General features: G+C 71.6%; 3 protein-coding genes across 3 annotated transcripts in view; 1 reads left to right on the top strand and 2 right to left on the bottom strand.

The window, feature by feature from the left end:
• The first annotated feature begins 29 nt into the window (after positions 1-29).
• On the top strand, positions 30-7,264 carry IDH3G (isocitrate dehydrogenase (NAD(+)) 3 non-catalytic subunit gamma). Its single transcript, XM_039510500.1, has 13 exons — positions 30-264; positions 952-984; positions 1,444-1,455; positions 1,988-2,085; positions 2,205-2,317; positions 2,527-2,587; positions 2,944-3,076; positions 3,960-4,062; positions 4,125-4,271; positions 5,171-5,264; positions 6,044-6,104; positions 6,443-6,550; positions 7,093-7,264. Exons 1-12 carry the CDS (start codon positions 202-204, stop codon positions 6,542-6,544), a joined length of 1,020 nt encoding a protein of 339 aa, XP_039366434.1. The 5' UTR covers positions 30-201; the 3' UTR covers positions 6,545-6,550; positions 7,093-7,264.
• A 1,088-nt stretch (positions 7,265-8,352) lies between these two features.
• On the bottom strand, positions 8,353-22,344 carry SRPK3 (SRSF protein kinase 3). Its single transcript, XM_039510505.1, has 16 exons — positions 22,198-22,344; positions 22,009-22,084; positions 20,592-20,722; positions 19,353-19,461; positions 18,430-18,517; positions 18,141-18,228; positions 17,521-17,627; positions 14,914-15,076; positions 14,634-14,659; positions 13,127-13,286; positions 12,124-12,345; positions 11,938-12,038; positions 11,537-11,644; positions 8,938-9,007; positions 8,772-8,864; positions 8,353-8,650 (listed from the first exon to the last, which is right to left on the bottom strand). The coding sequence occupies exons 1-16, from the start codon at positions 22,211-22,213 to the stop codon at positions 8,466-8,468; spliced, it is 1,743 nt and encodes a 580-aa protein (XP_039366439.1). The 5' UTR covers positions 22,214-22,344; the 3' UTR covers positions 8,353-8,465.
• Positions 22,345-23,292: 948 nt separating this feature from the next.
• PLXNB3 (plexin B3) overlaps positions 23,293-27,960 on the bottom strand; it is a 42,640-nt gene continuing 37,972 nt past the window's right edge. The window contains 3 exon segments of the mRNA XM_039510319.1: positions 23,293-23,818; positions 23,899-23,973; positions 24,121-24,196. Coding sequence (XP_039366253.1) covers positions 23,714-23,818; positions 23,899-23,973; positions 24,121-24,196 — 256 coding nt within the window. The 3' untranslated portion in view covers positions 23,293-23,713.

Genomic DNA, 27,960 nt, shown 5'->3' with positions numbered 1-27,960 from the left:
GATAGCCCCCAACCTGATGATACAAAATGGCCGCCGGGATGTATATGGCGCTGACGACTCGCGGAAAATAGGCGCGGCATTGCCTCAGTGCGCACGCGCACACGCCAGTTTTCCCCAGAGAGACGTCGCGAGAATTCCAGGTCGGATCTCTCGCGGGATTTCGCTGACTAGTTCTCGCGGTAGCAGGTGCGCGGCTCTGCCATGGCTGCGGCTCTGATGGCGACGAGGCAGCTGTGGAGAGCGGCCCTACTGGCGCCCCGCCTGGTGAGCAGGGGCGCGCGGGGGGGGCCTTTGGCGGGAGGACCGGCCGGCGGCCCGGGCTAATCTCGCGGGGGCGGCTCCCGAGAGGGAGTGAAATGGGCGGGGATGCGTCCTCCTCATTGGACAGGACGCCGGAGGGGGGGGCGGCAAAATCAGGAGTCGAGGCTGTGATTGGCTGGGTTTGAGGAGAGGGCGGTCCTACCATCTTGGATTTGATTGGGCGATGGAAATGGGCGGAGAGAGTCAGAGGCTTACTTCTGATTGGAACACGCGTAGGGGGTGGGTGGGGCTTGATAGATCAGAGCGGAGCTGATTGGTTGCGACGCCCGAAGGGGGCGGGAAAGAGGCACGTTCAAAGATTGGGGCGGGGCCAAGCTGGTGAGTCTCTTTCTATTGGTCTTCGTCACCTGCGGCTGTTGCTGATCGGGCCGGCTCCCCGAGTGGGCGGGACACAGCGAAGCTGCCGATTCTGATTGGCTGCAGCTCCCCTTTGCCGGGGGCGGGGGGTGTGTGGAAGAGGGTGACCTCGCCCAGCCCCGCAGAGGGCGCCAGAGAGACGCCAAGCCCTGGGGCCAGTTCCCAGCATCCTCTGGGGCGAGCAAGAGTGACCCCTCCACACAGCCCCGGGCTGGGGAAAGAACCCAGGCGTCCGGCTCCCCGGCTCTAACCTGCCCCGTTGTTCTCCCCCAGGTGCCGGGAGCCGAGCGCCGGACCCTGACGTCCGTGAGTCCCCCCCGAGCCCCGCTCTGCCCGGGGGCGGGGCTTGGCGAGCGGGGCGGGGCCACCAGCGGGGTCGCGACCTCCCCGTCCGCGCGGAGGGACAGCGGGCGGCCTGGGGAACTCCCTGCCACAGGACGCTGGGCGGGCGCCACGGCTCCCTGGGGGGCGGGCGCCACGGCTCCCTGGGGGACGGGCCTGGCAGCCCCCCCCCCAGGGTGACCCCAGAGCGCTGGCAGCCGGGGGGGACAGGATGGGTGGGGGCTGCCTGGAGCGTGGGTCAAGGATTGGGGGGGGCTGGGGGTACCGTGGCCTGTGCGTTTAGCTTCAGACCCCTCCCCCACCACCCGGGTGTCCCTTGGGGCGGCCCCCCCGTCCCCCACCACCCGGCCTCCTTTGCACTGAGCTGTACTAACCCCCTTCTCTCTCCCCCCCACCCCCGTCTGTGCATCCTGCAACCCACAGCACACCCCCATCGTGAGTACTGCTCCCAGACTGGGGGGCCAGTGGGAGGGGGGGCTGGGAGCCCGGACTCCGGGGGTCTCTCACCGGCGCGGGGAGGGGAGTGGGGGCGGGTGGGTCAGAGCAGGGGGGGCTGGGAGCCAGGACTCCTGGGTTCTCTCCCTGGCTCTGGGAGGAGTGGGGCTGGTGGGTCAGAGCAGGGGGCTGGGAGCCAGGACTCCTGGGTTCTCTCCTGGCTCTGGGAGGAGTGGGGCTGGTGGTTAGAGCAGGGGGCTGGGAGCCAGGACTCCTGGGTTCTGTCCCTGGCTGTGGGTGGGGTGTGGGGGCTGGTGGGTCAGAGCAGGGGGGCTGGGAGCCAGGACTCCTGGGTTCTCTCCCCGGCTCTGGGAGGGGAGTGGGGGCTGGTGGTTGGAGCAGGGGGGGGCTGGGAGCCAGGACGCCTGGGTTCTCTCCCCGGCTCTGGGAGGGGAGTGGGGGTTGGGGGGTTAGAACGGGGAGGGTTGGGAGCCCGGACTCCTGGGTTCTTTCACACCACCTCTTTCCGCAGCCTCCTCCCGCGAAGTACGGGGGGCGTCACACCGTGACCATGATCCCGGGCGATGGCATCGGGCCGGAGCTGATGCTGCACGTGAAGGAGGTGTTCAGGTAGCGGGGGGATCAGGGCAGCTGCCCCCAGTGCTGACCCTGAGAGGGTGGGAACCCAGGCAAGGGTCTAACTCCCCTCCCAGAGAACCCAGGCGTCCTGTCTCTCTCCCCTCCCCCAGGCAGGCCTGCGTCCCGGTGGATTTTGAGGAGGTGCGGGTGAGCTCGGAGGCGGCGGAGGATGATATTCAGAACGCGATCATGGCCATCCGGCGAAACCGCGTCGCCCTGAAGGGTTTGTCCCGGTGCTGGTGGGGTCCCTGGGTCCCCGGCCCCGAGGGGTCCCCAGCCCCACCCCCGAGGGGTCCCCAGCCACCCTGCCCTGCCCCCCGAGGGGTCCCCTGCCCCACCCACCAGGGGTCCCCGGCCCCGCCCCTGAGGGGTCCCCGTCTGGTCTGGATTCCTGCGTTCGGGGATTGACCCGTTTCTGTTTCTGGTCGACAGGAAACATTGAGACCAACCACAACCTGCCCCCGTCCCACAAATCCCGGAATAACATCCTGCGGTGAGCGGGCAGCTACATGCCGGGGGGTGGGGGGCGGCGGCGGAGCCGGGCTGGCGGGGGCTGCGGGTCGGGAGTGAGGGGCAGCGGGGCCGGGCTGGCGGGGCAGCGCCGGGCTGCGGGGGCTGCGGGTCGAGTGAGGCGCCCAGCGGGGCCGGGCTGGCGGGGGCTGCGGGTCGGGAGTGAGGGGCGCCGGCGGGGCCGGGCTGGCGGGGGCTGCGGGTCGGGAGTGAGGGGCAGCGGCGGGGCCGGGCTGGTGGGGGCTGTGGGTCGGGAGTGAGGGGCGGCGGCGGGGGCTGTGGGTCGGGAGTGACGGGCAGCGGCGGAGCTGGGGGGGCTCTGACCCTGTCCCCCCCCAGCACCAGCCGGGATCTCTACGCCAACGTGATTCACTGCCAGAGCCTCCCGCGGGTGCTGACGCGGCACCGGGACATCGACATCCTCATCGTCCGCGAGAACACGGAGGGCGAGTACAGCAGCCTGGAGCACGAGGTGCCGCCCATCCCACCCCTGGGAGCCCCGCCCACCCCTGGGAGCCCCACCCCCTGGGGCCCCGCCCATCCCATCCCCGGGAGTCCCCTGGGGCCCCGCCCATCCCACCCCTGGGAGCCCCGCCCACCCCTGGGAGCCTCGCCCCCTGGGGTCCCGCCCATCCCACCCCAGGAGCCCCTGGGGCCTGCCCATCCCATCCCGGGAGCCCCACCCCCCCCCGGGGCCCCGCCCATCCCACCCCCAGGAGCCCCCCCCCCCCCTGGGAGCCCCGCCCATCCCATCCCCGGGAGTCCCCTGGGGCCCCGCCCATCCCACCCCTGGGAGCCCCGCCCCCCCCAGGGGCCCCGCCCATCCCACCCCCAGGAGCCCCACCCACCCCTGGGAGCCCCGCCCATCCCACCCCAGGAGCCCCTGGGGCCCCGCCATCCCATCCCGGGCCCCGCCACCCCTGGGAGCCGCCCATCCCACCCTGGGAGCCCCACCCACCTGGGGCCCCGCCATCCCACCCCAGGAGCCCCTGGGGCCCCACCCATCCCATCCCGGGAGCCACCCACCCCTGGGAGCCCCGCCCTGGGGTCCCACCCTGCCTGGAGCCCACCCCCTCCCTCCCTGCTCACCCCCTGCCCCGGGCCCCGCCCAGGAGCCCCGCCTCCCATCCCCTGGGCCCCCCCAGCCCCCTCCGCTGGGAGCCCATCACCTGGGCGCGGTCCCACTGCCTCGCCCTGCCCCCGCCCCCTCCCGGCTCGCCCGCGCGGGCGGGCGCCCTGAGGCGCGCCGACGCCGTGCACAAGGCCAACATCATGTGGGTGCCGGGCCCGGGGGGGGCGGGCGGGGGGCCGGGGGGGGGGGGCCGGCAGGCGTCGCTCACCCCCTCCCCCCGCAGGAAGCTGGGCGACGGGCTCTTCCTGCAGTGCTGCCGGGAGGTGGCGGGCGGCTACCCGGAGCTCACCTTCGAGAGCATGATCGTGGACAACACCACCATGCAGGTGAGAACCCCGGCGTCCGGGCCCCGCCCGCCCGCCCGCCGGCTGGCCCCCTCTCCCCCCAGCTGGTGTCCCGCCCCCAGCAGTTCGACGTCATGGTGATGCCCAATCTCTACGGGAACATCGTGAACAACGTGTGCGCGGGGCTGGTCGGGGGCCCGGGGCTGGTGCCCGGCGCCAACTACGGGAGGGACTTCGCCGTCTTCGAGACCGTGGCGGGGTGGGGCGGCGAGGGGGCGGGGGCACGGGCTGGAGTGAGGGGTCCTGGGGGGCCGTGGGGCGGGAATGGGGCGCGGGGGACACTGGCTGGAGTGAGGGTTCCTGGGGGACCGTGGGGCGGGAATGGGCGGCGGGGGGGGACACTGGCTGGAGTGAGGGTTCCTGGGGGCCGTGGGCGGGAATGGGGGCGCGGGGGCACTGGCTGGAGTGAGGGTTCCTGGGGGCCGTGGGGCAGGAATGGGGCAGGGGACACTGGCTGGAGTGAGGGTTCTTGGGGGCCGTGGGGCGGGAATGGGGCGCGGGGACACTGGCTGGAGTGAGGGTTCCTGGGGGCCGTGGGGCGGGAATGGGGCGCGGGGGCACTGGCTGGAGTGAGGTTCCTGGGGGCCGTGGGGCGGGAATGGGGCGCGGGGACAGGGGCTGGAGTGAGGGTTCCTGGGGGCCGTGGGGCGGGAATGGGGCGCGGGGCACTGGCTGGAGTGAGGTTCCTGGGGGCCGTGGGGCGGGAATGGGGCGCGGGGACACTGGCTGGAGTGAGGGTTCCTGGGGGCCGTGGGGCGGGAATGGGGCGCGGGGGCACTGGCTGGAGTGAGGGTTCCTGGGGGCCGTGGGGCGGGAATGGGGCGCGGGGACAGGGGCTGGAGTGAGGGTTCCTGGGGGCCGTGGGGCGGGAATGGGGCGCGGGGGCACTGGCTGGAGTGAGGGTTCCTGGGGGCCGTGGGGCGGGAATGGGGCGCGGGGGACACTGGCTGGAGTGAGGTTCCTGGGGGGCCGTGGGGCGGGCATGGGGGGCGGGGGGGGCACGGGCTGGAGTGAGGGGTCCTGGGGGGCCGTGGGGCGGGACTGGGGGGCGCGGGGGGGGCCACTGGGTCTCACCGCGCCGCCCCCCCAGGCCACGCGGACCACGGGAAGAGCATCGCCCAGAAGAACGTCGCCAACCCCACAGCCACCCTGCTGGCCGCCTGCATGATGCTGGACCACCTCCGGTGAGCCCCGTGCCCCTCGCCTCCGGTGAGCCCCCGTGCCCCCTCGCCCCTCCGGTGAGCCCCCTCGCCCCCGTGCCCCTCGCCCCTCCGGTGAGCCCCTGTGCCCCGTGCCCCCTCCGGTGAGCCCCCGTGCCCCCTCGCCCCTCCGGTGAGCCCCTCGCCCCCTCGGCCCCCTCCTGTGAACCCCCGTGCCCCCGTGCCCCTCGCCCCCTCCGGTGAGCCCCGAGCCCCTCCGGTGAGCCCCCGTGCCCCCTCGTCCCCTCCGGTGAGCCCCCGTGCCCCTCGCCCCTCCGGTGAGCCCCGTGCCCCCTTGCCCCTCCGGTGAGCCCCCGTGCCCCTCGCCCCCTCCGGTGAGCCCCTGTGCCCCCTCGCCCCCTCCGGTGAGCCCCCGTGCCCCCTCGCCCCAACCTGTGAACCCCCTTGCCCCCCAACCTGTGCCCCCTCCGGTGAGCTCCCCGTGCCCCCTCGCCCCTCCGGTGAGCCCCGTGCCCCTGTGCCCCCTCCTGTGAGCCCCATTGCCCCCCGTGCCCCTCGCCCCTCCGGTGATCCCCCAACCTGTGCCCCCTCGCCCCTTGCCCCCCTCCGCCCCTGCCCCCTGTGCCCCCACCGGTGAGCCCCATCTCCCCTCACCCCCCATGCCCTGCACTCCTGTCCTGTGAGTGTCCCCTGCCCCACCTTCGGGGCCTCCCCCTCTGTTCTCTTCCCTCTGGGGGTGGTACCTGCTGGGTGGGCGGGGCCTTGCTGCTCTGACTCCGCCCCCTTTGCCCCTCCCCTCACAGGCTGCACAGCTTCGCCACCACCATCCGCCAGGCAGTGCTGGCCTCCCTGGACGACGAGGCGGTAAGCCCCGCCCCTTCCCTTCCCTGGCTGGCAAGGGGGGAAGTCCCGCCCTCCTCCCCTAATATAGGCCAGCGGCAGCAGCTGGGTCAGGAAGTCCCGCCTTAATGGTAGGGAGACTCCGAGCAGGAGCACAAGTCCCACCTCTTCCCTCAGCAGTGGCCAATCGCAGGCTCCCGGGACAGGAAATCCCCTCTTCTGGGGGCAGGACTTCCTGTGAGGGGTCATTGCCCCTGTGGGACAGGGGGGTTGCGGCTCTGCCCCCCGAGAGGCAGCCCCAGGGGAGCCCCAGTTCATGGCCACGCCCCCCCACCCCCGCCCTAACCAGCCCCTCCCCACAGACCCACACGCCGGACATCGGGGGCCAGGGCACCACGTCGGGGGCCGTCCAGTCCATCCTGCGTCACGTCCGCTCGGCCAGCGGCTGGAGCCAGTGCAGCTAGGGCCGGGTGAGCTGGGGCGGGGTCCTGGGGGCAGGGCCGGGTGAGCCGGGGCGGGTCCTGGGGAGCAGGGCCGGGTGAGCTGGGGCGGGGCGCGCCAGGAGCCCGGGTCCTGGGGCAGGGCCGGGTGAGCCGGGCCGGTGAGCCGGGCGGGGTCCTGGGGGCGGGCCAGGGGAGCCGGGGGCAGTGCGGGAGCCGGGGTCCTGGGGGGGCAGGGCCGGGGTGAGCCGGGGGGGGCGGCGCCGGGAGCCCGGGGTCCTGGGGGGGCAGGGCCGGGGTGAGCCGGGGTGGGGTCCTGGGGCAGGGCCGGGGTGAGCCTGGGGCGGGGCCGGGAGCCCGGGTCCTGGGGCAGGGCCGGGTGAGCTGGGGCGGTGCCGGGGTCCTGGGGCAGGGCCGGCTGAGCCGGGGGCCATGGGGGGGCGGAGCCGGGGGCCCTCCCTGCCTGGAGCGGGCGGTGAGATGGGGAAATCTGGGTGCCCCCATGTCTTGGATGGGGGGGGGTTCCGGGAGTCAGGACGCCTGGGTTCTCTCTGACCCCTCTCTCTCCCGCAGGGGAGGACCCCACTCTCAGGCCAAGGGGCCGCGCAGGCCCGTGCCCCCGAGCTGGGCGATCCATGGGGCGGGCCCATAGCCCCCCGCCCCCACGTCCATGTCACTGCTGCTGTGTGCGGCGCCGTGGGGCCAGCGCCCCCCACGGGGAATAAATGTCTGTCTGTCTGTCTGCGCTGGCTCCGCCTCCTGCTTAGCCCCTGCCCGGACACCTGGGTCCCTGTCCCCCCCCCACGATCACACTGACACGAGGGTTTTGTTAAACCATTTAATTGTCACACGCCGGGGGGGCAGCCCCCCTAGGGGGCCCCCAGATGGGCTCAGCCCCCTCAGCGCCCAGCACGCCCCCCCCACTCTGCCCCCACCCCCGGCACAGAGCAGCTCGGATGCCTGGGTTCCTGGCGGGCGCTCAGCCGGGGGTGCTGCAGGCGCTGGGCGGCCGGACGCCGGGGTCCCTCGGGGCCCAGCCAGGAGTGCTGCAGGGCTGGGCCGGACGCCGGGTCCTCGGGGCCCAGCCAGGGGGGCTGCAGGCGCTGGGCGGTCGGACGCCGGGTCCTCGGGCGGCCGGACGCCGGGTCCCGAGGCCCAGCCGGGTGCTGCAGGGGCTGGGCGGCCGGACGCTGGGGTCCCTCGGGGCCCAGCCAGGGGCTGCAGGCGCTGGGCGGCCGGATGCCGGGTCCTCGGGGCCCAGCCAGGGGCTTCAGGCGCTGGGCGGCCGGACGCCGGGGTCCTCGGGCCCAGCCAGGGGTGCTGCAGGCGCTGGGCAGCCGGACGCCGGGTCCTCGGGGCCCAGCCAGAAGTGCTGCAGGCGGTGGGCGGCCGGACGCCGGGGTCCCTCGGGGCCCAGCCAGGGGGGCTGCAGGCGGTGGGCGGCCGGACGCCGGGGTCCCTCGGGGCGGCCGGACGCCGGGGTCCCTAGGGGCCCAGCCAGGGGTGCTGCAGGCGCTGGGCGGCCGGACGCCGGGTCCTCGAGGCCCAGCCAGGGCTGCAGGCGCTGGGCGGCCGGACGCCGGGGTCCTCGGGCGGCCGGATGCCGGGTCCCTCGGGGCCCAGCCAGGGGGCTGCAGGCGCTGGGCGGCCGGACGCCGGGGTCCCTCGGGGCCCAGCCAGGGGTGCTGCAGGCGCTGGGCGGCCGGACGCCGGGGTCCCTCGGGGCGGCCGGACGCCGGGGTCCCTAGGGGCCCAGCCAGGGGCTGCAGGCGGCCGGACGCCGGGTCCTCGGGCGGCGGACGCCGGGGCCCCTCGCGGCCCAGCCCGGGGGGCTGCAGGCGCTGGGCGGCCGGACGCCGGGGTCCCTAGGGGCCCAGCCAGGGGTGCTGCAGGCGGTGGGCGGCCGGACGCCGGGGTCCCTCGGGGCGGCCGGACGCCGGGGTCCCTAGGGGCCCAGCCAGGGGTGCTGCAGGCACTGGGCGGCCGTGGGGCGCCGCTCGGGCAGGAACTCCAGCATGGGCAGCAGGAAGCGGGCGAACGCGGCCGCCTGCTCGCGGGGCCACTCGTATTTCTCCAGCAGCACCGCGCCCAGCGCCCAGGGCCGCAGGCTGGGGATGTGCCGCAGCTCGCCTGGGGGGCAGGGGGGGCGTCAGCGCTGCGCCGGGGCCCCCAGAGCCCCCCAGAGCCCCCCCACCGCCCAGATCCCCCCGTGAGGACGCCCGAGCCCCGGAGTCCTGACCCCCCCCCTCACCTCGGCGGGTGAAGTATTCCCGGGAGTAGCGCCCCGAGAGCGCAAAGTGGGGGGGGATCTCGCCGAGCAGCTCCACCATGTGGGCGATGTGATCTGGGGGGGCAAACGGGAGGTCAGTCCTGGACCCAGGTCCCCTGCCCCCCGCTGCCCCCCAGGCGCAACCCACCTTCGTCCCTGCTGTACGCGTCCCCCGAGTGCGGCTCGAACAGGTAGTCGCCCGTCGCCAGCTCGAAAGCCTGCGGGGAGCAGAGGGGGGGTCAGGCTCAGCTGGGGGGTTCAGGGGGGGCCGTACCATGCAGGCCGTGCTCCAGATGTCGGCGGGGGTGCTGATGGGGGCTTGGGGGCCGGACAGGGCTCGGGGGTTCAGGGGGCCGTACCATGCAGGCCGTGCTCCAGATATCGGCGGGGGTGCTGATGGGGCTTGGGGTCCAGGCAGGGCTTGGGGGTCAGGGGTTCGGGGGCCGTACCATGCAGGCCGTGCTCCAGATGTCGGCGGGGTGCTGATGGGGGCTTGGGGTCCAGGCAGGGCTCGGGGGTCAGGGGTTCGGGGGCCGTACCATGCAGGCCGTGCTCCAGATGTCGGTGGGGTGCTGATGAGAGGCTTGGGGGCCGGACAGGGCTCGGGGTTCATGGGGGCCGGGGCCGTACCATGCAGGCCGTGCTCAGATGTCGGCGGGGTGCTGATGGGGGCTTGGGGGTCCAGGCAGGGCTCGGGGGTCAGGGGCCGTACCATGCAGGCCGTGCTCCAGATGTCGGCGGGGTGCTGATGGGGGCTTGGGGGCCGGACAGGGCTCGGGGGTTCAGGGGCGTACCATGCAGGCCGTGCTCCAGATGTTGGTGGGGGTGCTGATGGGGGCTTGGGGCGGACAGGGCAGGGGTTCAGGGGCCGTACCATGCAGGCCGTGCTCCAGATGTCGGCGGGGTGCTGATGGGGGCTTGGGGGCCGGACAGGGCTCGGGGGTTCAGGGGGCCGTACCATGCAGGCCGTGCTCCAGATGTCGGCGGGGTGCTGATGGGAGGCTTGGGGGCCGGACAGGGCTCGGGGGTTCATGGGGGTCAGGGCCGTACCATGCAGGCCGTGCCCAGATGTCGGCGGGGTGCTGATGGGGGCTTGGGGGCCGGACAGGGCTCGGGGGTTCAGGGGCCGTACCATGCAGGCCGTGCTCCAGATGTCGGCGGGGTGCTGATGGGGGCTTGGGGGCCGGACAGGGCTCGGGGTTCAGGGGCCGTACCATGCAGGCCGTGCTCCAGATGTCGGCGGGGTGCTGATGGGGGCTTGGGGGCCGGACAGGGCTCGGGGGTTCATGGGGGCCGTACCATGCAGGCCGTGCTCCAGATGTCGGCGGGGTGCTGATGGGGGCTTGGGGTCCAGGCAGGGCTCAGGGGGTCAGGGGTTCAGGGGCCGTACCATGCAGGCCGTGCTCCAGATGTCGGCGGGGTGCTGATGGGGGCTTGGGGGTCCAGGCAGGGCTCAGGGGTCAGGGGGCCGTACCATGCAGGCCGTGCTCCAGATGTCGGCGGGGTGCTGATGGGGGCTTGGGGTCCAGGCAGGGCTCGGGGGTCAGGGGTTCGGGGCCGTACCATGCAGGCCGTGCCCAGATGTCGGCGCCGTACCATGCAGGCCGTGCTCCAGATGTCGGCGGGGTGCTGATGGGGGCTTGGGGCCAGGACAGGGCTCGGGGGTTCAGGGGGCCGTACCATGCAGGCCGTGCTCCAGATGTCGGCGGGGTGCTGATGGGGGCTTGGGGGTCCAGGCAGGGCTCGGGGTTCAGGGGCCGTACCATGCAGGCCGTGCTCCAGATGTCGGCGGGGTGCTGATGGGGGCTTGGGGGTCCAGGCAGGGCTCGGGGGTCGGGGGCCGTACCATGCAGGCCGTGCTCCAGATGTCGGCGGGGTGCTGATGGGGGCTTGGGGTCCAGGCAGGGCTCGGGGGTCAGGGGTTCGGGGGCCGTACCATGCAGGCCGTGCTCCAGATGTCGGCGGGGTGCTGATGGGGGCTTGGGGGTCCAGGCAGGGCTCGGGGTCAGGGGTTCGGGGGCCGTACCATGCAGGCCGTGCTCCAGATGTTGGCGGGGTGCTGATGGGGGCTTGGGGTCCAGGCAGGGCTCGGGGGTCAGGGGTTCGGGGGCCGGACCATGCAGGCCGTGCTCCAGATGTCGGCGGGGGTGCTGATGGGGGGCTTGGGGGGTCCAGGCAGTGCTCGGGGGGGGTTGGGGTGGGCAGTACCAAGCAGGCCGTGATCCAGATGTCGGCGGGGGTGCTGATGGGGGCTCGGGGCTCAGGGGGTCGGGGCCGTACCATGCAGGCCGTGCTCCAGATGTCGGCGGGGTGCTGATGGGGGCTCGGGGGTCAGGGGTTCAGGGGCCGTACCATGCAGGCCGTGCTCCAGATGTCGGCGGGGTGCTGATGGGGGCTCAGGGGGTCAGGGGGTTCAGGGGCCGTACCATGCAGGCCGTGCTCCAGATGTCGGCGGGGTGCTGATGGGGGCTCAGGGGTCAGGGGTTCAGGGGCCGTACCATGCAGGCCGTGCTCCAGATGTCGGCGGGGTGCTGATGGGGGCTTGGGGTCCAGGCAGGGCTGGGGTCAGGAGGTTCGGGGGCCGTACCATGCAGGCCGTGCTCCAGATGTCGGCGGGGTGCTGATGGGGGCTTGGGGTCCAGGCAGGGCTCGGGGGTCAGGGGTTCGGGGCCGTACCATGCAGGCCGTGCTCCAGATGTCGGCGGGGTGCTGATGGGGGCTCGGGGTCAGGGGTTCGGGGGCCGTACCATGCAGGCCGTGCTCCAGATGTCGGCGGGGGTGCTGTAGCCGGCGCCGATCAGAACCTCCAGGGCCCGGTACTGGCGGGTCTGAATGTCCTGGGTGACGTGCTTGTGCTGAAATGCGGGGAGGGGGTGAGAATGGGAGAGCGACCCCAGAACCCAGCCCTCCACGACCCACAGATCCCGGAACCCCCACGACACACAGAATCCAGCCCCCCGCGACCCACAGATCCCGGAACCCCCACCCCACAGAACCCAGCTGCCCCAGAACCCCCACCCCTTAGATCCCACCCCACAGAACCCAGCCCCCCGCGACCCATAGATCCTGGAACCCCCACCCCACCGAATCCAGCCACCCCAGAACCCCCACCCCATAGAAACCTGCCCCATAGTGGGACCCCCCTCACCACCCAGCAGGCGTTGCCCAGGTCCGCGATCTTCACTCGGATGCGGTCGGCGTTTTGGGGGTCCAGGGGGTTCACCAGGAACTCGGAGGCGCTGAACGGAGCTGGGGGGGCAGAGGGGGGGTGAGGCCTCATGTCCCTGGTTCAGACCCCCCCTTGCCCCCTGGCAGCCCCGTGCCCCCCACTCACCGCTGGGCTCCCGCTGGCTCGAGCTGCCGGAGCCGGAGGCCGTGGAGAAGAGGGAGCTGGAGAAGCCGGAGGTGGCCGAGTCGGGGCTGGGGGGCCGGCGGGGGGGCGCGCCCCCCACGTGGCCGGTCCAGGCGTCGTAGGGCGGCAGGGCCTGGAAGCCGGAGGACGAGGTCTGGCTCTGGGGGCTGCTGGCCAGGCTGCCCTGCCCGGGGAGGGGCCACTCTGGGGGAGGCAGGGGGGGGTGAGCCCCGGAATGAGGGGGGGCCATTCCCCTCCCCCACCAGTGAGCAACCCCACAAATCTCCCTCCCTAAAAAACTCCCCCGTGAGCCCCGACTCCCCCCCTGCAACCCCCCCAGAACCCCGACTTCCTCCCCGCTACCCCGTGAGCCCCGACTCCCCTGCAACCCGCCCGAACCCCGACTTCCCCCTTCCCGCTACCCCGTGTGCCCCGACTTCCCTCCCCGTTATCCCCGTGAGCCCCGACTCCCCGTGCAACCTGCCCCGAACCCCGACTTCCTCCCCGCTACCCCCATGAACCACGTCTCCCCGTGAGCCCCGACTTCCCCCAACCCCCGACTTCCCTCCCGCTACCCCCGTGAGCCCCGACTCCCCTGCAACCCGCCCCAACCCCGACTTCCCTCCCCGCTACCCCATTGTGTGCCCCGACTCCCCTGCAACCCGCCCCAACCCCGACTTCCTCCCCGCTACCCCCATGAGCCCCGACTCCCCTGCTACCCCCGACTTCCCCTCCCCGCTACCCCAGGAGCCCCGACTCCCCTGCTACCCCCAACCCCGACCTCCCCGCTACCCCAGGTGCCCCGACTCCCCGCTACCCCCAACCCCTGACTTCCCTCCCGCTACCCCCTGTGTGCCCAACTTCCCCGAACCCTGACTTCCCCTCCCCGCTACCCTCCCGAACCCCAACTCCCCGTGTGCCCCGACTTCCCCTCTCCACAACCCCCCGCTCACCCCCCATGTTCCCCCCTTCCCTGCTGACTCACCCTCCTGTGCGTCAGAGTCGGCCCCAGGCAGGGGGGAGCCCCGAGGGGGGGGCCCCGTTTCCAGCTCCTCCAGCCGCTGCAGGTCCCGCAGCCGCTCGGCCAGCAGCCGGCCCTGGCGTTTCTGCTTCCGCTTCAGCCTCCTGCGCCGGGTCCTGGAGATCTGCCCGGAGGGGGGAGCCGGGTGGGTGAACGAGGCCGAAGCCACCACCCGGCGCAGTGTGACCGGCAGCCCAAGCGTGCGAGAGGAGGAGCGTGCGAAGGGCCGTGCTGGGCGGGGAAGGACCCGAGCGTGCGAAGGGCCGTGCTGGGCGGGGAAGGACCCGAGCGTGCGAAGGGCCGTGCCGGGGGGGCGGGGAAGGACCCGAGCGTGCGAAGGGCCGTGCCGGGCGGGGAAGGACCCGAGCGTGCGAAGGGCCGTGCCGGGGGGGCGGGAAGGACCCAGCGTCGCGAAGGGCGTGCGGCGGGAAGGACCCAGCGTCGCGAAGGGCCGTGCTGGCGGGAAGGACCCAGCGTGCGAAGGAGCCGTGCCGGGCGGGAAGGACCCGAGCGTCGCGAAGGCCGTGCCAGGCAGGCAGGAAGGACCCAGCGTCACGGGCTGTGCGGGGCGGGAAGGACCCGAGCGTCACGAAGGCGTGCCAGCGTGCGGGAAGGACCCGAGCGTGAAGGGCCATGCAGGGGCGGGGAAGGACCCGAGCGTGCGAAGGGCCGTGCTGGGCGTGCGGGGAAGGACCCGAGCGTGCGAAGGGCCGTGCCGGGTGGCGGGGAAGGACCCGAGCGTGCGAAGGGCCGTGCCAGGCGGGCGGGGAAGGACCCGAGCGTGCGAGGGCGTGCTGGGGCGGGAAGGACTCGAGTGTGCGAAGGGCGTGCGGGGCGGGAAGGACTCAAGTGTGCGAAGGGCCGTGCCGGGCATGCGGGGAAGGACCCGAGTGTGCGAAGGGCCGTGCCGGGCGTGCAGGGAAGGACCCGAGCATGCGAAGGGCCATGCTGGGGGGCGGCGGGGAAGGACCCGAGCGGCGTGCGAAGGGCGTGCGAGCGGGAAGGACCAGCGCGAAGGGCGTGCCGGGGCGGGAGAGGACCCGGCGTGCGAGGGCCATGCGGGGCGGGAAGGACTCGAGCGTGCGAAGGGCCGTGCCGGGGCGGGAAGGACCCAAGCGTCGCGAAGGCGTGCCAGGCGCGAGAGGACGAGCATGAAGGGCCGTGCCGGTGGCGGGAAGGATCCGAGCGTGAAGGCCGTGCCAGGCAGGCAGGGAAGGACCCGAGCGTGCGAAGGGCCGTGCCGGGGGGGCGGGGAAGGACCCGAGCGTCACGAGGGCCGTGCGGGCGGGAAGGACCCGAGCGTGCGAAGGGCCGTGCCGGGGGGGCGGGGAAGGACCCGAGTGTGTGAAGGGCCGTGCCAGGAAGGAACCAGGCGGACAGAGACGTGTGCCCGATGGGGAAGGTGCCCAGGCAGGCGTGCGAGGCAGTGGGTGTGCGAGGGCATCCAGCCCCCCTCCCACGCAGAACTTACCTCCATCCCCTGGGGGGCCGAGCTCACTGGGGGGGAGACGAGATCGAGATTCTCAGAAAAGCCCCCCCACTCTAACCACCAGTCCCCACTCCCCCCCAGAGCCTTTGGAGAACCCAGGCGTCCGGGCCCCCAGCTCCCCCCGCTCTAACCACCAGCCCCCGCTTCCCCCAGCGCCGTGGGCGACCCCTGGTGTCCGGGCCCCCAGCTCCCCCTGCTCTAACCCCCAGCCCCCGCTCCCCCCCGCGCGTGGGAGAAGCCAGGCGTCTGGGGGGGGCCCTACCGGCGGAGGCGGAGGGGGGGGCCCCGCCCAGCTGCCAGCGGGTGGCCTCGGCCGCCAGGCGCCGCACGGAGCCCTCGCCCAGGCACAGCAGCACGTTCTCCGGCTTGATGTCCGTGTGGATGATCTTGCACTTGGTGTGGAGGTAATCCAGGCCCTGCAGCACCTGGGGGCACAGACGGGGCCGTACGGACCGGGGCAGCCGAGCCCCCCCCAGCACCCCAAACCCAGCCCCTGGGGGCACAGACGGGGCCGTACGGACCGGGGCAGCCGAGCCCCCCCCAGCACCCCAAACCCAGCCCCTGGGGGCACAGACGGGGCCGTACGGACCGGGGCAGCGGAGCCCCCCCAGCACCCCAAACCCAGCCCCTGGGGGCACAGACGGGGCCGTACGGACCGGGCCAGCGGAGCCCCCCCAGCACCCCAAACCCAGCCCCTGCGGGCACAGACGGGGCCGTACGGACCGGGCCAGCGGAGCCCCAGCACCCCAAACCCAGCCCCTGGGGGCACAGACGGGCCGTGCGGACCGGGCAGCGAGCCCCCAGCACCCCAAACCCAGCCCCTGGGGGCACAGACGGGCCGTCACGGACCCGGGTAGCGAGCCCCAGCACCCCAAACCCAGCCCCTGCGGGCACAGACGGGGCCGTACGGACCGGGCCAGCGGAGCCCCCCCCAGCACCCCAAACCCAGCCCCTGGGGGCACAGACGGGGCCGTACGGACCGGGGCAGCCGTGGCCCCCCCAGCACCCCAAACCCAGCCCCTGGGGGCACAGACGGGGCCGTACGGACCGGGGCAGCCGAGCCCCCCATGGATCCGGCTCCACCCCCTCCCCCATCTAACTCACGGGCCAGTGCAGTTCGGGGAGCAACTAATTGGTAACAACAAGACAGAGTGTGAGTGTGCGAGTGTCTGTGCGTGTCTGTGTGTGTGCGTGTGCGAGTGTGTGAGTGTGCGGGCGTGTCACTGAGCACACACACTCTCACCCCCCCTGTCACTGACGGGGCCTGTGCTGGAGCAGGGGCTGTCGGGGTGGGGAGGGGAGCCGGGAGGGACAGGACCTGAGCCAGGCAGGGGAGGAGGGGAGGAGAGAGCCGAGTGGGGTCAGTGTCGGTTTGGGGCTGGGGAGTTCAGGGGAGCCGAGTGGGGTCAGTGTCGGTTTGGGGCTGGGGAGTTCAGGGGGCCGAGTGGGGTCAGTGTCGGTTTGGGGCTGGGGAGTTCAGGGGCCGAGTGGGGTCAGTGTCGGTTTGGGGCTGGGGGAGTTCAGGGAGCCCAGTGGGGTCAGTGTCGGTTTGGGGCTGGGAGTTCAGGGGCCCAGTGGGGTCAGTGTCGGTTTGGGGCTGGGAGTTCAGGGAGCCCAGTGGGGTCAGTGTCGGTTTGGGGCTGGGAGTTCAGGGGGCCGAGTGGGGTCAGTGTCGGTTTGGGGCTGGGAGTTCAGGGAGCCGAGTGGGGTCAGTGTCGGTTTGGGGCTGGGGGAGTTCAGGGAGCCAGTGGGGGTCAGTGTCGGTTTGGGGCTGGGGAGTTCAGGGGAGCCGAGTGGGGTCAGTGTCGGTTTGGGGCTGGGGAGTTCAGGGAGCCGAGTGGGGTCAGTGTCGGTTTGGGGCTGGGGAGTTCAGGGGCCGAGTGTGGGGTCAGTGTCGGTTTGGGGCTGGGGAGTTCAGGGGGCTGAGTGGGGGTCAGTGTCGGTTTGGGGCTGGGGAGTTCAGGGGGCCTAGGCTGGGATCCGAGCCCCTGAACCCCCCCGGGGCCCGATTGGGGGCCCTGGCTCCGCCACGAGCTGGGCTGCAGCCGGTGCTCCTGGGTCCCATAACCCTGCTGTGCTCCGGGCCGGCTGTGGGTCCCAGGCGGGGGGGGCAGGGCCGGACACCCCCACACTCCGCGACACCCCCAGAAAGACCCTGGGCAGAACTTTAAGTACAAGGCCCAGGACCCCGGAGCCAGGCGGAGGAGGGGCCGGGGGGGGTCAGTGCGGAGCGGGCTGGCGGGGGGAGGGGCCGGGGGGGTCAGGGTGGAGCTGGCTGGAGGAGGGGCCGGGGGCCTGGGAGGGGCCGGGGGTCAGGGTGGAGCTGGCTGGAGGAGGGGCCGGGGCTGGGGAGGCCGGGGTCAGGGTGGAGCTGGCTGGGGAGGAGCCGGGGGCTGGAGGAGGGGCCGGGGTCAGTGTGGAGCTGGCTGGAGGAGGGCCGGGGTCAGTGTGGAGCTGGCTGGGAGGAGCCGGGGGCTGGGGAGGAGCCGGGGGCTGGGGAGGGCCAGGGGTCAGGTGGAGCTGGCTGGGGAGGAGCCGGGGGCTGGAGGAGGGCCGGGGTCAGTGTGGAGCTGGCTGGAGGAGGGGCCGGGGGCTGGAGGAGGGGCCGGGGTCAGTGTGGAGCTGGCTGGGAGGGGCCGGGGCTGGGAGGGCCGGGGTCAGTGCAGAGCTGGCTGGGGAGGGGCCGGGGTCAGGGTGGAGCTGGCTGGGGAGGAGCCGGGGCTGGAGGAGGGCCGGGGGTCAGTGTGGAGCTGGCTGGCTGGGGGAGGGGCCGGGGGGGTCAGTGCGGAGGGGCCGGGGGAGGGGCCGGGGGGTCAATCGAGCCGGCCCCCCAGTGGCAGGGCCCCCCCGTGGCAGGGCCCCCCCGTACCTGGCGTAAGATGCTCTTCACGCAGGGCAGGGGCAGCCCCTGGTAGTTGGATTTAATGATCCATTTCAACAGCTGGTGCCCCAGCACCTCCAGCACCATGCAGACGTCTGGGCCCAGGCGTCAAGGAAAGTGGGGGCTGGGAGCCCGGACGCCTGGGTTCTCTCCCGGCTCTGGGAGGGGAGTGGGGGCTGGTGGCTAGAGCAGAGGGGGACTGGGAGCCTGGACGCCTGGGTTCTCTCCCGGCTCTGGGAGGGGCAGGGGGGCTGGTGACTAGAGCAGTGGGGGCCTGGGGGCCCGGACACCTGGGTTCTCTCCCGGCTCTGGGAGGGGCAGGGGGGCTGGTGACTAGAGCAGTGGGGGCCTGGGGGCCCGGACACCTGGGTTCTCTCCCGGCTCTGGGAGGGGCGGGGGGGCTGGTGACTAGAGCAGTGGGGGCCTGGGAGCCCGGACACCTGGGTTCTCTCCCCGGCTCTGGGAGGGGCAGGGGGGCTGGTGGTTAGAGCAGGGGGCTGGAAGCCCGGACGCCTGGGTTCTCTCCCGGCTCTGGGAGGGGCAGGGGGGCTGGTGGTTAGAGTAGGGGGCTGGGAGCCCGGACGCCTGGGTTCCCCATGGAAGGATACGGACGCCGTTGATGCCCGAGATCTTGAAGTCCTCGAGGAGCTGGACGATGGTCTCTCTCTTGGGGTCGCTGGGGTCCGAGTCCCGCACCTGTGGGGGTGGAAAGTCGTGGGGGGGGGCGCTGCAGTGAGGCAGGACGTGGGGACTCAGGTGTCTGGGCCCCCCTGACTCTCAGCCCCACACTCTCATCTTTCCCGCCCGCCCCATGGCCCTGAGATGGGAGCCAGAGGTGGGAATTGGGGTGACGGAGGGAGGTGGGGGGCTGGGAGGGGGGCGGGGGGAAGCACTCACACATTTGAGCAGTTTGATCTCATCCATGGCCGTCTCGGTGTAATGCCTGGCGCTTTTCACCACCTTCAGCGCCACAAAGCGCTTCCGCCTGCGGGGGGGAGGTTAGTGCCCCACAGAGCCCCCTGGCCCCCAGAGCTGGGAGAGAGCCCAGGCGTCCGGGCTCCCAGTCCCACCTCCCCCCTGCTCTAACCACCAGCCCCCACTCTCCTCCCAGAGCCGGGGAGAGAACCCAGGAGTCCTGGCTCCCAGCCCCCCTGCTCTAACCACCAGCCCCCACTCTCCTCCCACAGCTGGGGAGAGAACCCAGGAGTCCTGGCTCCCAGCCCCCCCTGCTCTAACTCACCAGCCCCCACTCCCCTCCCAGAGCCAGGAGAGAACCCAGGAGTCCTGGCTCCCAGCCCCCCCTGCTCTAACCACCAGCCCCCACTCTCCTCCCAGAGCTGGGGAGAGAACCCAGGAGTCCTGGCTCCCAGCCCCCGCTGCTCTGACCCACCAGCCCCCACTCCCCTCCCAGAGCCGGGGAGAGAACCCAGGAGTCCTGGCTCCCAGCCCCCACTCCCCTCCCAGAGCTGGGGAGAGAACCCAGGAGTCCAGGCTCCCAGCCCCCCCGCTCTAACCCACCAGCCCCTGCTCCCCTCCCAGAGCCGGGGAGAGAACCCAGGAGTCCTGGCTCCCAGCCCCCCCTGCTCTGACCCACCAGCCCTCACTCCCCTCCCAGAGTTGGGGAGAGAACCCAGGAGTCCTGGCTCCCAGCCCCACCTGCTCTAACCCACCAGACTCCTCCCCTCCCAGAGGCGGGAGAGAACCCAGACGTCCTGGCTCCCAGCACCTCCCCCCCCACTCTAACCACTAGACCCCACTCCCCTCCCAGAGGCGGGAGAGAACCCAGACGTCCGGGCCCCTCCCCCGCCACCCCCACTTACTGGATGTCCCAGCAGAGCCAGACGGTGGAGAAATGGCCCCAGCCGAGTTTTCGGACCACGTGGTGGCGCCCGTTGAACAGGTCCCCAATTGCCACTGGGTAATACCCGCCTGTGGGGGGATGGGGGATCAGCTGCAGCCGCTGGGGGGGCAGGGCCCCACAACCCCCAGCGTCTCCCCCCCAGGGAGATTGCTTTGGTGCAGACAGAAACCCCCTGCCCCCTACACATGGTATGGCCCTCCATGTGGCTCCCCTGCCCCGAGGTACATGCCTTCTTGTGCCCCCCCAGGCCTCCATGTGGTACGTCCCTCCCCGTGGCACCCTCTGGCCCCATTATGTGGAATGTCCCTCCAACCTCTCACACTCCCCCATGGTATGGTCCTCCTTGTGACATGCCCTGCCCCTGTGGTACATCCCTCCTCATGGCCCCCCCGCCCCTCCTCATGGTACATCCCTCTGCGTGGCACTTCCCCACCCCTCCCCGTGGTACATCCCTCCCTGTGGCCACCTCCCTTGGTACGTCCCTCCCCATGGCATCCCACCCCCACCCCTCCCCGTGGTACATCCCTCCCTGTGGCCACCTCCCTTGGTACGTCCCTCCCCATGGCATCCCACCCCACCCCTCCCTGTGGTACATCCTCCCTGTGGCCACCTCCTTGGTACGTCCCTCCCCATGGCATCCCACCCCACCCCTCCCTGTGGTACATCCTCCCTGTGGCCACCTCCCTTGGTACGTCCCTCCCCATGGCATCCCACTCCCACCCTCCCAGTGGTACATCCCTCCTGTGGCCACCTCCCTTGGTACGTCCCTCCCCATGGCATCCCACCCCACCCCTCCCTGTGGTACATCCCTCCTGTGGCCACCTCCCTTGGTACGTCCCTCCCCATGGCATCCCACCCCACCCCTCCCAGTGGTACATCCTCCCTGTGGCCACCTCCTTGGTACGTCCCTCCCCATGGCATCCCACCCCCACCCCTCCCTGTGGTACATCCCTCCCTGTGGCCACCTCCCTTGGTACGTCCCTCCCCATGGCATCCCACTCCCACCCCTCCCAGTGGTACATCCCTCCCTGTGGCCACCTCCCTTGGTACGTCCCTCTCCATGGCATCCCACCCCCACCCCGCCCTGTGGTTCATGCCCCCCGCCCCGTGTCCGCTCCGCCACTCCCCAGGTAGCCCCATGGTGCCTGCCAACCCTACCCCCTCACACCCAGTGGTATGTCCCAGACCCCCCCCACACCTTTGCAATAGTCCCTGGGGTCCTCCTGCTCCTCGTCATCGGAGCCCAGGAGCCCCCCGGCCGGGCGGGGCAGGGCCAGAGGCGGCGGCGGGGCGGGGGAGGGCTCCGTGGGGCTGGGAGGCTGGGGCACCCTGGGGAGAGAGACGGAGGGTTAGTGACCCCCCCGAGCTGGGACGCGGCCCCCCTGGGGTGCAGCGTGTCTCCCCCACATACCTGGGTCTGTCTGGCGGCTCCCCCATGGCGCCAGCCCGAGATGCAGCCACCTCTGGGGGGTCCCAGGCACAGAAGGGGGGGGTCTAGCCCAGGGAGGGAGGGACCTGGGCCCAGCTGGGTGGGGCCATCTGGGGGGTTGCAGTGCATGCTGGGATACGTGCCCCCGACTCAGCAATGACCTCACCCCCCAGCTGGCGTTAAAAATAGCTCCCGGCCAGCTGAGGCTGCCCAGGGGAAGGAATCCGGGCCTGGCACCAAGCCCCCCCCCAGCCAACTAACCCCCCCCCCGGGCCAGGGGGCCCTGAATACCCCATGAACCAGCCCCACAGGCCAGGGGCCCTGAATAACCCCATGAACCAACCCTCGGCCAGGGGCCCTGAATAACCCCCGTGAACCAACCTCGGGCCAGGGGCCCTGAATAACCCCGTGAACCAACCCCGGGCCAGGGGCCCTGAATAACCCCCATGAACCAGCCCCACGGGCCAGGGGCCCTGAATAACCCCGTGAACCAACCCCGGGCCAGGGGCCCTGAATAACCCCCATGAACCAGCTCCCGGGCCAGGGGCCCTGAATAACCCCCATGAACCAGCCCCACGGGCCAGGGGCCCTGAATAACCCCATGAACCAGCCCCCCGGCCAGGGGCCCTGAATAACCCCATGAACCAGCCCCGGGCCAGGGGCCCTGAATAACCCCATGAACCAGCCCCCACGGGCCAGGGGCCCTGAATAACCCCCATGAACCAGCCCCGGGCCAGGGGCCTGAATAACCCCATGAACCAAGCCCCGGGCCAGGGGCCCTGAATAACCCCATGAACCAGCCCCGGGCCAGGGGCCCTGAATAACCCCCATGAACCAGCCCCCGGGCCAGGGGCCCTGAATAACCCCATGAACCCCGGGCCAGGGGCCTGAATAACCCCATGAACCAGCCCCCGGGCCAGGGGCCCTGAATAACCCCATGAACCCCCGGGCCAGGGGGCCCTGAATAACCCCCCCCCCGGAGCCCGCCCCCCCCGGGCCAGGGGGCCTGAATAACCCCCCCAACCAGCCCCCCTCCCATGCACCAGGGGTGAGGCTGGAAGCCCAGCGACCAGGGCAGATGGGTTCATGGGCTCAGCTGGGAGGGGTACGGCCCAGTTGGTGCCCCTCACTCCCGACCCGCAGCCCCCGCCGGTGCCCCTCACTCCCGACCCGCAGCCCCTCTCACCTGGGGGCCGTGGCTCTTGGTCCCTTTTCTTTCCTGTGTTTCTTTTTGGGTTTCTTGCCCTGGGAGCTGCCTGGACCTGGGGGGGGGGAGAGGGAGGGTCAGTGGGGGGGGCTCCTGGCAGCACCCCCCAGCCCTTGCCCCCGCTGCCCTCCCCCCGGCAGCCCCCTTGACCCCCACTGTCCCCCTCACCCTTCTTGCTGCTCATTTCGCTGGGAGCCGGCGCCTGTGCACCCCCGCGGGGGAGGGGAACAGCTGCTGCTCCACGTGGGGGAATCCCGGGAGGGGAGGGGGAGGGACAGTGGGGGAGGAGGGGTCGTTTAAGGGGGGGTTCCAGGCACAGCCAGGCCAGACGTCTCTTTCCCTCCCAAGCCCAATGAGCCCCCCACCCCGTTCCAGCCCCAGCCCCCCCATCTCCTGGCTGGGGGGAATGGGGCAGAGGCTTTTCCCTCTAGGGGGCGCTGGCTCCAATCCAGCCCCATGGCAGGGACGGGCCGGCTCAGGGGGGGCACGGGGCCTGTCCCCCACGTGTGGGGTCTTGGCTGGCTCGGGGGCACGGGCCTGTCCCCACATGGGGCGTGTTGGCCGGCTCGGGGGCACGGGGCCTGTCCCCCGTAGGGGCGTTGGCCGGCTCGGGGGCCACGGGCCTGTCCCCGCGTAGGGGGCGTTGGCCGGCTCGGGGGCACGGGGCTTGACCCCAGCGTGGGGTGGGTGTTGGCCGGCTCGGGGGCATGGGGCCTTTCCCGCGTAGGGGCGTTGGCCGGCTCAGGGGACCACGGGGCTTGTCCCCGCATGTGGGGTGTTGGCCGGCTCGGAGGGGGCACGGGCCTGTCCCCACATGGGGGTCTTGGCCGGCTCGGGGGCACAGGGCCTGTCCCCACATGGGGGTCTTGGCCGGCTCGGGGGCATGGGGCCTGTCCCCGTGTGTGTGGGGCGTTGGCCGGCTCGGGGCAGGGCCTGTCCCCGCGTGGGGTTGGCCAACTCGGGGGCACAGGGCCTGTCCCCGCGTGGGGGCGTTGGCCGGCTCGGGGGCACAGGGCCTGTCCCCGCGTGGGGCGTTGGCCGGCTCGGGGGCACGGGCCTGTCCCCGTGTGTGGGGCGTTGGCCGGCTCGGGTGCAGGGCCTGTCCCCGCGTGGGGGTGTTGGCCAACTCGGGGGCACAGGGCCTGTCCCGCGTGGGGGCGTTGGCAGGCTTGGGGGGGGGCACGGGGCCTGTCCCCCGCATGGGGGGGGTGTTGGCTAGCTCAGGGGTCAATTCACCCCCCAATTAAAGGGCCGGAGACCCAATTTCTGAAAAGTGTTTTTATTGCTGAAAATAACTTACATCCAAGGGCCGAGCTCCGGGCCTGCACGGGGGGGGGTACGAAATCGGGGTTCTCGGGGGTCGTTAGCACCGCTCTGCACAAAGCAGGGCTGGCTACAGACACCCCAGATTAGTGCACTACTTGCCTGGGGGACCCCAGGCCTGAAGGAAGGGGGCTCCTGCACCCCAGAATCTCGGGGGGGGTCGGGGGCAGCTCCCAGCCCCCCCCCAGGAGGGCTGAAGGCAGCTAGGGCAGAGGTACAGCTCTACCGACAGGAGCTGGGGGGACCCCGAACCCCCTTTGCAGCTTTGCCTAAGGCACTGGGGGATCCCTGAGATCTGGGGAGGTTGGGGGGGAGCAGCTGGGCCGACGTGGGGCGGGAACTGGGGGATCCGTGGGGCCAGTCACAGGGCGGTGACTTGGTTTTCCACCAGGGCCGCGATCTGCTGCAGCCGACAGGCCAGCTGCATCTTCTGCCCCACAGGGTCCTCCTCTAGGGCGCTGATGATCTGCAACACACAGCAGGGGGGGTCACCGCTGCCCCACGGCGCCCCCCACGGTGCCCCCTGCCCCACGGCCCGCCCCCTACCTGGTCGTAGTACTTCTTGATGTAGCCGTACAGCTCCTGCAGCGCCGCTGAGCACTCCAGGTCCGAGGAGTATTTCTGCAGTGGGGAGAGACGGGACTGGTGGGGGCTGCGGGTCGGCAGCGAGGCCCTGGGGGGGGGGCTGAGGGTTGGGAGGGGGCGCCGGGGGCTGTGGGTTGGGGGCGCCGGGGCCTGTGGGTCAGGAGGGGGCGCCGGGGGCCCTACCCTGGACAGCTCGGTGAGGGCCGAGTTCAGCTCCTGGTAGGTGGCCGGGGGGGCCTGGCGAATCTCCGCGTAGTACCTGGGGGGAGAGAGGCCAGTGAGCTGTGGGGAGAGGAAGGGTCACGGGGGCCGGATGGCAGGGGCTGCGGGTCGGGAGTGAGGGGCACCGGCAGAGCTGGGGCAGGGGCTGCGGGTCGGGAGTGAGGGGCACCGGCAGGACTGGGGGCTGCGGGTCGGGAGTGAGGGGCACCGGCAGAGCTGGGGGGGGCAGGGGCTGTGGGTCGGGAGTGAGGGTCACCGGCTGGGGTGGGGTGGCAGGGGCTGCGGGTGGGGAGTGTGGGGCACCGGCAGACCTGGGGGCCGGGGGCTGCGGGTCGGGAGTGAGGGGCACCGGCAGGGCTGGGGCGCAGGGGCTGCGGGTCGGGAGTGAGGGGCGCCGGCGGGGCTGCGGGTCGGGAGTGAGGGGCGCCGGCGGGGCTGGGGGCTGCGGGTCGGGAGTGAGGGGCGCCGGTAGGGCTGGGGGGGGCAGGGCCTGCGGGTCAGGAGTGAGGGGCACCGGCAGAGCTGGGGGGGGGGGCAGGGGCTGCGGGTCGGGAGTGAGGGGCACTGGCAGGACTGGGGGCTGCGGGTCGGGAGTGAGGGGTGCCGGCTGGGCTGGCAGGGGCTGCGGGTCGGGAGTGAGGGGCGCCGGCAGGGCTGGGGGGCAGGGGCTGCGGGTCGGGAGTGAGGGGCTGAGACGTTACTGAGAGAATCTGGGCCCATCTAGAACATGGGTGTAACCCCGGCCCTGTAGTGGCACCAAATGGCCCGTGCAGGGGGGGAGCTGTGGGGTCTAGGCCAGTGTGGTGGAGCAGGGGCTGTCTGTGTGGGGAGGGGAGAGCAGGGAGGATTTAGGTGAGGGGCAGGTATTCAGCCTGTAAGACGAGCTAGGCCTGGGGGAGGGGAGGGGACACCTCTGCCCGGGGGCTAGACAAAGAAAAGGGGCAGAGGGGAAGGGTTGGGTCAGTCTTCGGTCGGGGAACTGGGGGGTGGGTTTTCAGGGGATCCTAGGCTGGGAGCCAAGCACCCTGAACCCCCCAGAAAGGCCAGATCGAGGGGTCCTGGCTCTGCACACAAGCGGGGCTGTATCCTGTGTTCCTGTTGTTCAATAAACCTTCGGTTTTACTGGCTGAGAGTCACTGTGAGTCCCAGGAAGAGGGGTGCAGGGCCGGACTCCCCCACACTCCGTGACAACTGGTGGCAGCGGTGGGATCGACTGCACCCCGTGGACGGCGCTTCCTGCAGTAAGTGACTGGGGCGCAGTAAAACGAAGGGACGATTCACCCCTGGGAGAGTGTGGCCAGAGAGCAGGACTTTGCAGTAACAGGGTCCCCTGGGGGATCACAGCGAGCGATCCCCGGGGCGGAGGAGTCTGCAGCCCGACCCTGGCAGAGAGGGGGTGACCTCAAAGACTGGCACACTAGGGGTCCCCCTGGAACCCGTGGGGAGCGGCGAACACCCCGCCTGTGAGCGGCCAGCAGGAAGATGTATTCCCAGAAGCGCAAGTGTGAGCTGGTGGAGCTGTGCAAGCAGGGGGGGCTGCGCTGTGGGAAGCTCACCAAGGCCCAGCTGATTGCCCGGCTGGAGGAGAGAGATCGCAGGAATGAACCGGTCCCTGTCTCTGAGGGAAGCAGCCTGGCAGATGCAGCGCAGGCACCAGTGTCTGTACCCGCTGGGAGGGGTCAGCCGGCCGCTGAGGGCTCCCCGAGACCCCCCACCCCTAGGCCTAGGGGGAGGGGGAGGGGGAGCCCAGCGACTACCGAGGGCTCAGTGGCCAGCAGGGGATCGTCCCGGCGGAGCTCCCTGTCCCTGGAGCGGAGGCGGCTGGAATATGACAGGGAGGCGCTTGAGTTAAGGAGGCAAGAACTGAGACAGGAGCGGGAGGAGAAACAGAAGCAACGTGACTATGAGGACAGGGAGAAGCAGCGTAAACATGAGCTGGCCCTGGCCCAGCTGAAAAGCAGGGAGGCCCCGGCTGCGGTGAGTGAGGGGGGGCCCAAGCCTACAAAGAGCTTCGATACGAACTTCCTGGCCCCGCGTAGGGAGGGGGAGGACATAGACACCTTCCTGACGGCCTTTGAGAACGCCTGCGAGCTGCACCAGGTTGACCCCGCAGACAGGATCCGGCGCCTCACCCCCTTACTGGACCCCACCGCCGTGGAGGTGTACAGCCGAATGAGAGGGGCGGAGGCGCGGGACTACAACCTGTTCAAAGAGGCCCTGCTCCGCGAGTTTGGGCTGACCCCGGAGATGTACCAGAAGAGGTTCCGGGGTCAACGTAAGACCCGGGAGGTCACATACCTACAACTGGTCAACCGGGCGCAGGGGTACGCCCGCAAGTGGACGGCTGGGGCCCAAACTAGAGAGGACCTGCTTGACCTAGTCGTACTGGAGCACCTGTATGAGCAGTGCCCATCCGACCTGAAGCAGTGGTTAATGGACCAGAAGCCGGGGAATCCGCAGCATGCCGGCCGGCTGGCCGACGAGTTTGTGGACCGTCGGGCAGGGGATAGCGGGGAGGCGTCTCGAAGGAGCAGGTCTGCCTCAACGCAGAGAGAGAGTCACCACGGGGCCTCCCAGCGGGGGCCTATGGAGAATCCCAAAGGGGAACATCCAGCGTCAGGTCCAGTCGTCCCCCTCGAGGGGACCCACGAGACATGAGCTGCTTCCACTGTGGCCGAGGCCACATACGGGCCCAGTGCCCCAAGCTCCGGGACAGACCGAGCAGACCCAACCCGCAGAGGGTTGACTGGGTAAAGACCCAGCCGGATGAGGGGCAGCGTTCCCAGGAGAGGGGGGCTGGCCGCGTACCACCTGGGAAGGAGGGAGGAGAGCCCCAGGTCAGCTCCTCGGGGGGGCTGGATGCTCCAGACCCAGGGTTTTTGGTCTACAGGGTGGGCACGGGGCTGCCCCTCCGGAGCGAGTGCCTTGTTCCCCTGGAGGTGGATGGGAGGAAGGTGACTGGGTACTGGGACACGGGCGCTGAGGTGACGCTGGCCCAACCCGAGGTGGTGGCCCCAAATCGGATGGTGCCTGATACCTACCTGACCCTGATGGGCGTGAGTGGGACCCCATTCAAGGTGCCTGTGGCACGGGTGCACCTGAAGTGGGGGGTCAAGGAGGGCCCCAAGGACGTGGGGGTGCACCCCCATTTGCCCACAGAGGTGTTAATGGGGGGGGACCTCGAGGCCTGGCCAGGCAATGCCCAGGGTGCCCTGGTCGTGACCCGTAGTCAGAGTCGGCGCAGGGCACTGCGCCCTGACAATGGGGAGGGTACTCCGCCCGAGGCGCAGAACCCTGACCTGGTGGGGAGGGAACGCCCAGGGACACGGCCCGAAGAGGCTGCGGCCTCAGACCCAGCCGGGGAGAGAGAGCAGGGCCCCATCCCTGTCCCAGCTGCTGAGTTCCAGGCCGAGGTGCAGAAGGATCCCTCCTTGCAGAAGCCCAGGGACCGGGCTGACCTCAATGCAGCGCAGACCATGAGGAGAGGTTGCAAGGAGAGGTTCCTGTGGGAGAAGGGGTTCCTGTACCGAGAATGGGCTCCCCCCGGGGAGGTGGAGTCATGGGGGATCAGGAGGCAGCTGGTGGTTCCCCAGAAGTTTCGCCACAAGCTGCTGTACCTGGCCCATGACATCCCCCTCGCAGGGCACCAGGGAATCCGGCGCACCAGGCAGAGGCTGCTACAGAACTTTTACTGGCCTGGGGTCTTTACCCATGTCCGGCAGTACTGCCAATCCTGTGACCCCTGCCAGCGGGTGGGGAAGGCCCGGGACAAGGGGAAAGCAGCTCTGAGGCCTTTGCCCA

Source organism: Mauremys reevesii, linkage group 22, assembly GCF_016161935.1.
Source record: "Mauremys reevesii isolate NIE-2019 linkage group 22, ASM1616193v1, whole genome shotgun sequence".
NCBI lineage: Eukaryota > Metazoa > Chordata > Testudines > Geoemydidae > Mauremys > Mauremys reevesii.
The sequence above is the reverse complement of the archived record's forward strand: the minus strand, read 5'-3'. Positions and strand labels throughout refer to the sequence as shown.